Source organism: Chelonoidis abingdonii, chromosome 10 (genome assembly GCF_003597395.2).
Source record: "Chelonoidis abingdonii isolate Lonesome George chromosome 10, CheloAbing_2.0, whole genome shotgun sequence".
NCBI classification, from domain to species: Eukaryota; Metazoa; Chordata; order Testudines; family Testudinidae; genus Chelonoidis; species Chelonoidis abingdonii.
This window is the reverse complement of record NC_133778.1, coordinates 16910471-16919062: the sequence shown is the minus strand read 5'-3', so window position 1 is coordinate 16919062 and position 8592 is coordinate 16910471. Positions and strand designations below refer to the sequence as shown.

Genomic DNA, 8592 nt, shown 5'->3' with positions numbered 1-8592 from the left:
GTGGGTATTCACCCACGAAAGCTCACGCTCCAAAACGTCTGTTAGTCTATAAGGTGCCACAGGATTCTCTGCTGCTTTTACAGATCCAGACTAACACGGCTACCCCTCTGATACTTGACAAAAGCATTATGTATGGCTTAGTTAAAATTCTTGATGTTCAATTGAACAAGAAATTAGTAACCTAGTCAGAGTTGGAAATGGTTTGACACATTAATAATAAATATGACATTAAAGCTGAACTTATCCAAACTTGCATCATACTGTATTTTTCTATTCATAGCCATTGACCACTACTTATCAAATAAACATGATAGTACATATGCCAATTCCACAGCATAGAAATTCAATGAACTATACTTATTAGTGGGTCTGAAAAATTATGTCTATTATAGATGTATTGATTACCATTTTATTGTGTGAAAACTGTGACTCTGGGTCCCAATCTTACTCCCATATTAATATTTTAAATAGAGGAACCTACAGTTACTTTTGTTTCTTCATTTATAGTCTCTTTCAAAACTCTTGCTTTGAAAGGAATATCACTTTTTAAAAATTCTCCTTATTCCATTACTTTCTTCCTTATCACAGTTTATGGGCCTGATTCTCCATTAGCTCTAATAGCCCCTTTCCTTAAAGTATTTAAGTAGGTGTATAACTTTGCTTACTGAAGTCCTCCTAGGATTGGGGCAGAGGTGCGTATTGATGTACTAGTGCAGTCCCAGGGAAATCAGTGGGACCCCAGAACAGCAGGGTTCCATGCCAGTGCATCAGGGCATACATTGTTATTAAAGGTGCAGTTACCTAAAGGCTGCCTCATTTTTCTTATAAGACATAGACTTATATAGACACAGCCTGCTACATGAAATATCTCTTACCTTGTTTTCCTGACAAAGGTATACAAAATAAAGCAAGATGTGACATTGTGTATAAAGGTACATGGGGCTAACTCGGTGTTAACATGAATGGTAACAGTTCCACTGACTTCAGTGAAGTTAAGCAATGAGTGCAAATCTGTTAAGGCTTGATGTTGCAGAATGTTGAACATTTTAGTCTGATCCACCAAAACATTTATGCATATCCCAAAAGTTAAGTATAGCTGTTATACTGTTGAAGTAAATGGGACTATTCAAGTGCTTAAAGTGAAACACATGATCATGTGTTTTGCTGGGTTGGACTAGAGTGCTCAGCATCTTGCAGGATTAAGACCTCAGATATCAGTGGAGTTGCATCCATGTGCATCGGCAATGCATTTGGCTCAAAGCGTTTTAAAGGCATTATTACACTCACACGCATTATGAACGTATAAACTTTTGTGTGTTAAAGAAGGAGGTAACTAAATCGTGATTGCCTTTCATGGGGACTACTCATGAGGTGAACAGGATTTGGCCCAGGTTTAATATCTATTCTATATGTAAAGTAAGCAAGATAGAAAGGTAAAAGTAATATTTATCCAGGTAACAACTAATTGTTGCATTAACACCTCTTAGCAATTTCAGTGGGATCTGATGTACTATTCTTAATGCACAGTACAGCAGGTCAGTAACAATAAGTCTAAATGCTTTATTTAATAATTAAATAGGCCTTAACCGAACAATGTAGTACTATTATAAGATAAATCATGAATACACAGGACATAACTCCTACAACCTGAGGGATTAATCCTGCAAACACAAGTAACAATAGAAGTGCAAGGTATAAGTAACATTACTCACATGAGTAGTTCCACTGAAGCTAGCAGGAATAGTCACATGCATTAAAGTTACTTGTTTGCAAGAATGTTTGCAGAATCAGGTCTTGCATCGTTTTTTTTTTTTTTTTTAAATAGGCTAGCTAAGATTCTGGAAGGCAAAGATATCTACAGTAGATCAACAGGCCCAACCTTGCAGTCTTTAGTCAGGCAAAACTGAGTCAGGTGAGATATTCAGGGTGCTCTGTACTTAAATACCCTGAAGAAGCCATAGCAATATAAAACATTTTCATATATATATTTCATATATATATTTGGGGGGTGTTGGAAAGAGAAGAGAATTATTCTCATGCTGAAATTGTAAATACAATCTATTCTCAAATACAGTAATGGTTCTTACCTTTCTCTAGTACCTACTAAAGGCCTGGAAGTCACAAGGTATTGTGGAAGCAGTTCAGTAGTTGTACAGTAGTTAAAAGATGATTTCAAGACACAATTCTAAACGATTTTGCTTTTAAATGAATGCTGTTCATGGTAATACACAGGAAAGGCTCAGCTCAAGACATCGTACATTGTCTCAGCAGTCAAAACACAGAAGAGTAATTAATAAATATTCTGGATAATTAAATACAGAACTTCCTTGATCACTGTTTCAAAGGGCCATTTTTCTTATACTGCGAGGTAATAGTTCTAGAAGGGGGGAACACAAACAAGCCTCTCCTGGTTGCTGAGAAACATGATGTTGCTATGGACACTGGAGGAAGTCATTCTCTCTCAGGCAGGAAGCAGTGTCCTGTGACAATCAACTAGTTTGACAACTCAAACAGGGACAGTAATAAGTCAAATTGGTAATGTAACCCCCTAGGTAAAGCTGTCTTAGTGTAACCAGAAAGCTTACATGTTTTACAGTAATTAAATGGTACAGTATGTGCAATGCATGTGCTAAAATTGGCAAGATAAATTCATTTATTTAAAGAAGTTTTAAAATTAAGCTTTTCCAGTTAATCTGACAGGCATTATATCAGAACTCATAAACTCTACACATCCCCTGCACATGTAGCATTAAATAATAGCTCATAAAGTAGGTACTGGAAATTATTTATGGCTTAAAAGATACTAAATCTGAGAACATATAAACAAATATCTTACAACGAGGCTGTTACAATGTCAGATTTTAACTACCCTCTAATTTAAGCTTAGAAAATTGGTCTGGTCTAAAAATTGGTAGAAATACTCTGAAGGCCAAGGAGAACATAATTACAAAGTGTGAATAAAATGTGACAAACTGGTTTTGAGTAGAGCCACATATATTCCCTTAAATATGTGTCTCCAGTGATGCACCCTTGCCCCATGAATCATTTGATTCCTACATGATTTCCCTAAGACACCCAGGAGACTCTTGATTCCAGTATGAACTCTGCCAGGGAGACACTTGCCCCCATAAGAAACTTAGGAGTCCCTCACTTGCTGCCTCCATGACACTATTCCCATTTGTGCTGTTCCTTCTGTAAAACACACAACCTCCATTTCCAAATCCTACCCAATACCCAATCTCCCATCTTTCTTTGGGCTACCTGAGCACTCTTCTCATAAGCTCCCTTTCTTTTAACCCACAAGACTCCCTTTCCCCATTTGGTCCATCTCAATTGGCAGAGAACCAAAGAACTCCACTTAGTTTCCTCACCTGTCAAATGGAGCTTCCATTTGAACAGAAATGAGTTTATGCAAACACTGTTTATTTCTTGCAGATAACAGCAAAAATGTGTATCTTGTTTCCAAACTTTGCAGCAAAAGGAATTAAGAATGCACAGTGGCATTTAATTTATTTTTAAGATTGTCTATTAAAAGATGTAGACTAACAAAAGAAAGGAGTTCCCAATATAAGTGTACAACCAGCTTTCACTGAGTGCATATGAAAAGGTTTACTGCAGCTAGCCAACACTCTGATTTGGGCAAGGACTTAAGCATCTGCTTATCTTTCAGCATATGAGTTGTGCCATTTGAAACTAACAGAATGAATGAAATAATGAATGGAGGAAAAAATGAAAGAAAAGTTGATATTTTTTCTTCCTTTTAAGATGAAGCACTAAGAAGCAATGAAATGATCTTTTGTGATTAAAGTGAATTCTTGCCCTGACCATAACACTGTAGTCCTGTAACTGAATCAGGGATGTCAAGAACCACAGCTTGGCTGATCACACAGAGTTGACTGTCTATTAAGCCTCCCATTTTATTATTGCTTATATTTGCTAGAGCCAATCTTGAGAGCAAAATGTACTTCTGCTGTGGTAATTAGAGTGTGCTACACAGAATTTACATTCAGAAAGAAAACGCTTTCAGTGGCTGCGTCAAGAAATTAAGGCCAAATCCTGAGGTACTTACCCTGGCAAAACTTTCATTGACTATAAAGGGAGCTGTGTGTTGGTCCATAAGCAGCAGAGAACACCTCTCAGTAACATTTCGTTCAAATCTGTTCCTTCTGTAAAGGGAGTGGTCCTGGCACCACTACATTTATCTTATGTAATAAATATGGATGGAATTTTTCCCTTAGTATCTCCTCTCTAGTAAGTGACAGTAATAACCCTTGAAAATGTATTTTGCGTATTACCTGGGGTTGAGCAAACTTTGTAGAGATTAAGGCTTTGTAGACCTTTCAAATGATTCTTTGGATATGCAAAACCAGTCTGAATTTCCTATAAATTGCATAAAAGTTCCATTATAACCCTTTGATTTCATTCATTTATCAAGTGCCAGATCCTGCAACCCTTACTCACATGAGTATTCCTATTGATTCCATGACCTTGCCCAGACATGACTCCCTTAGGACCAAAAGTGCTGCCAGCAGTGCTAACTGGCCTCCACTAATGCTCCCCAGGTACTGAAGCCATGTTAGTGCATCTGTCTAGATGTAGCTATAAAGGTCCTTTCAGCTGTGTGCACCTAAGGAGAGGGTGAGTTTAAAACCTACGAAGCTGCAAAAAAAAAAAAAGCACAAGAGTGCAACTCTACAGTGTCCAGCGAAGGTGCTTTTCTTTATTGTATCTTGACATCTCCAGCACAAATTTAAAAAAATACCAAGACAATTCTTGCTTAACAGCCTCAATACTTTTTTTCATTCTTTGATTCTTTTCTGTTCTATGTGAAATTCTAGTCTGAAAAGTGACTTTGCAAAGTTGATATCATGGCTTCCATGTTCGTTGTATTACTAATTTTTGTGTCAAATGTGCTCAGTACATAAGTAAAAGATTTGTTTCCTAACTACCACCTCATTCTGGAGTCTGAGGATCAATTTGCGCTTTTTCAATCCTGTGTCAGCATCTTTGATAAAGTTTCTGGCACTCAGCTTTATCTGTGCAACATTTTCTTCAATGGGTTTGCACAGGTGTAAACAACTGGAACTCGGTAAACAATCTGCTGAGGCTGTGCAAGATTGACTAAGATGCAGATTCTATTCCATCTTAGTTCTGGTGGCTCTGTAAAGCTAAGAATATTTTTGTTACTAAACTGAGAAAATACATTACTGTTGTGCATATAGAGTCTTATTTGCTGAGCAAAGAGATGCCATTTTTAACTGTCACTTTTCAGAGTAAAACTACACTTTAAATATGTAACATTAATGCTACGTTGGAATCATTTTAATTTATTATTTTAATAGAATATTAATATTACTAATTCAAACATACAGGTATCAGAAAACAAATAAAAGAAAAACAGCATTTTAAAAAAGGGATGCTTAAAGTTAGACTCTCGTTTTTGAAAATTTTGGCCTAAGATTTTTGCTTAGGCTGTTAAATATTTACTTTAATATACAGCACATGCAATGTGAATTACTTATTCATAAAATAATTTTAACATTTTCATTTATTGAATTTGTGTTTAAATTTGCAGCCTTATAGAATCAATTACCATGAGGTGTGTGTGTGTGTGGTGGGTTTTTTTTTTCAAATGTGCCAGTTCCTATACATTCTTAAAACAAAAGAAAACCTGTAAAGGTTCAAAGCCATGAGTCTGTCTCTGTCAGATCACAGAAGTAATATGTTCCAAGTACAATAGCATATCCCTTGCTGTAGTTTACTTGATCAGAAATTATTTAAGGGTTTTCATTGTCTTCTGCATTGCTCAGACTGGTCTCTGATTGATTTAAGCCCTCAGATGAAGTTTCAGGATCTGTAAAAACAGATTTAAAATATTTTAGGTTTACAAGACGTTCTCTTTTTTTGGAGTTTCTCCCTATTTGTTCTGTTTTCTGATGGTCTGTAGGATCCAGATCAAGCCCTCTGTTGAAATTTCCATGTTAAAGTAGCCAGTACATGTATGTCTACCTGAGCTGTGAATCACATCTCCCAACTTCTGCGTAGACATTCCCTTAGGGGGCAAGTAAAATTCATTGGCCAGGTTTTCCAAAGAGCTCATCTCCCAGATAGGCACCTAAACGATGTGGCCAGACTTTCAAAAGTGCTCAGCTACCAACAATCCCCACTGAGAAGCTTTTAACACCTGCTTTTCTTGTTTATGTTACACTTTCCATTAACTGAATGGATAAATCTTTATATTCTGTTTTAAATTAAACCAACCGGTTCAGTGATTGAATAAACTATTTAGACCTGGTATTTTGCTATCCTGTTTACTTACAAAAGTTTTCCACTGTTTTGTTTCTGGCCCCCTGTGAAAAGTTGAGAATTTGTATCCAGGTTTGTCAAAAGCTGTTAGAGCTACAATTTGAACGTTATCAACAATTAAAAAAATTATATTTAGGCATCTTGGCATACCATCTATGGGCACTTGGACTTTTTCTTCTTCCAGCATCTCTGACTGAAGTAACCCATCGGGTGGAGCTTCAGGTTCTGTAATAAACAAAATGAAAGGACCAAAATGTTCTACCTTTACTACAGTCATGCCTGGGTACATAAATCTTCCACAGAGAAAAGACAAAGAAAGCTCAACCTTAACTATCCCTCTTGCTTATATATATTCTTACACAGGAGTTGTCATTTACTATATCTGACCTCCTGAGGAGGTGGCAGCTTGGGGCTCTGAAATACTTCTTTTTACCTGTGAATACCATTGTTCAGTATAACCTGAATGTGAGTATTTTGGACAACAAAGGAAGATTTTTAATAGTTTGTTGGTCTACATGGCTACAAACTATTAAACATAAAAGGTGAAATCCTAGCCTCATTGACTTCAGTGGGACCAGGATTTCACAGAAGAAGCTTTGCCCTCTTGTCTGCGAATGTCACATTTGCATTGGTTTTGTTTTTCAACCTGCTTCTGCATAAAGAGATCCCGCCTTCAGATGTTATCAACAAGGAAAATTTTGTAGAAACTATAATATTCTGGAACATATAGTTTACCATCGGTAGTTGTTTGGACTTTTTCTCCTTCCTGGGTTTCTGGCTGAAGTAAGCCATTGGATAAGGTGTTCAGGTCTGTAACAAACAAAATAAGAGAATGCTCTGTGTTTTAAAACACACATCTCCTCATATTTAAATATACAAGGCAACAGGAAGGGTATTTTTTGATATGTTTCGCTATTATCTAAATAATATGACGCTATGAAGATTTGATCCTAAGACCCCCCAAAGCCTTAGGGAAACTTGACTTGCAGGGTTCTTCACCAATTGAGTATTTAGGTTACTACTGGCTAGCTGACTGCCTGTAGCTGAATTGCTCTTCTACTGAGCTGCCAGTGTGCCCTTTTTTGGCACAAAGTATGAGGCAGTTTTGCAAAAGAGCAGCACAGGGCACCAGGTGGCAGCCAGGTAGGAAGAGTCCTGTTCTCACTTGAAGTCTATCTCTGAGAACACCAGGATGTGGCCAGTGTGGATCACTGAGCTTTTCATATATCAAGAATTCATCACTGGGACTGTGGACTATGATGAGAGACCAAAATACTCCGGGGCTCTTTGGAGGTATGGAGCTGCAGAGATACCACTTCCATTCCTCTTCCTGTTTCCCAGTATGTACATCTATAGAGTGGATGGGAAAGATGAAAAGTTTTCAGGAGAAAGAGAGTTGATGTGACCTGAAAGAGAAGGAATTTTAGGGGATCTGAGAGAGTGAAAGCAATTTAGGACCAGGGGAAATAGCAGCACATGTGTAAGGGAAAGGAGATAACTGGGGCATTATGAGAAAAAGAGGAAAGCGATTTAGGGGACTGAGAAATAAGATAGGAGAAACTCAGTGGAAATGAGAAGAATCCAGGGAAAGATGGATAGTGAGAAAGGACACAAAGGAAGAGGGAGAGAGACATAGAATGTGTAAAAACTAAAATTGAGAGAGAACTGTAGTTTAAAAAGATGAAAAAAGAGAACACGGAATGTAGCTAAGAAAATAAAACCTGGAGATGGAAGGAAGGAGAGCAAAAAATGGGAAAACAGAATAAACCCCAAGAACACACAGCTTTTAGATTAGTAAATTTTCAATTTAATGGATGCTCTTTCTTTTTTCCCTAATGTAATCATCCTGAAGTGACAGGGCAGAGAATCCAAGTAGCAAAACTGTAGGGAAATGAAGCAACAGAAGAGGTGGATTAGGACTTGGCCTTGTATTGTGGATGGGAAAAATAGATTGGGGAAGGCTCAAGAGCTTGTCATGGTATTGTGATGTGGTTTGGAGATCCCGTCAAACTAATCCTGCTCATCTGTCAAACTCCCAAAGTAGAGATGATGAAATTAATGGGCAGCAGGTTTAAAACAAATAAAAAGAAGTTGTTCTTCACACAGCGCACAGTCAACTTATGGAACTCCTTGTCTGAGGAGGTTGTGAAGGTTAGGACTATAACAGGGTTTAAAAGAGAACTGGATAAATTCATGGAGGTTAAGTCCATAAATGCCTATTAGCCAGGATGGGTAAGGAATGGTGTTCCTAGCCTCTGTTTGTCAAAGGGTGGTGATGGACGGCAG

At 37.4% G+C, this 8592-nt stretch overlaps 2 protein-coding genes across 4 annotated transcripts in view; both read right to left on the bottom strand.

The window, feature by feature from the left end:
- Positions 1-2456, bottom strand: part of DYTN (dystrotelin) — a 56319-nt gene extending 53863 nt beyond the window's left edge. For both annotated transcript variants that reach the window (XM_032765114.2, XM_032765117.2), the window contains exon 1: positions 2088-2456. The gene's annotated coding sequence lies outside the window, so the exon portion shown is untranslated. The remainder of the gene's footprint in view (positions 1-2087) is intronic.
- Positions 2457-5619: 3163 nt separating this feature from the next.
- The window catches only part of MDH1B (malate dehydrogenase 1B), a 16314-nt gene continuing 13341 nt past the window's right edge, over positions 5620-8592 (bottom strand). The window contains exons 11-13 of one of the 2 annotated variants that reach the window (XM_032765111.2): positions 7042-7116; positions 6457-6531; positions 5620-5854 (exon numbers count right to left, since the gene is read on the bottom strand). In XM_032765111.2, coding sequence (XP_032621002.1) covers positions 5778-5854; positions 6457-6531; positions 7042-7116 — 227 coding nt within the window. In that variant the 3' untranslated portion in view covers positions 5620-5777. The remainder of the gene's footprint in view (positions 5855-6456; positions 6532-7041; positions 7117-8592) is intronic. The other variant, XM_032765113.2, reaches the window with a different exon arrangement.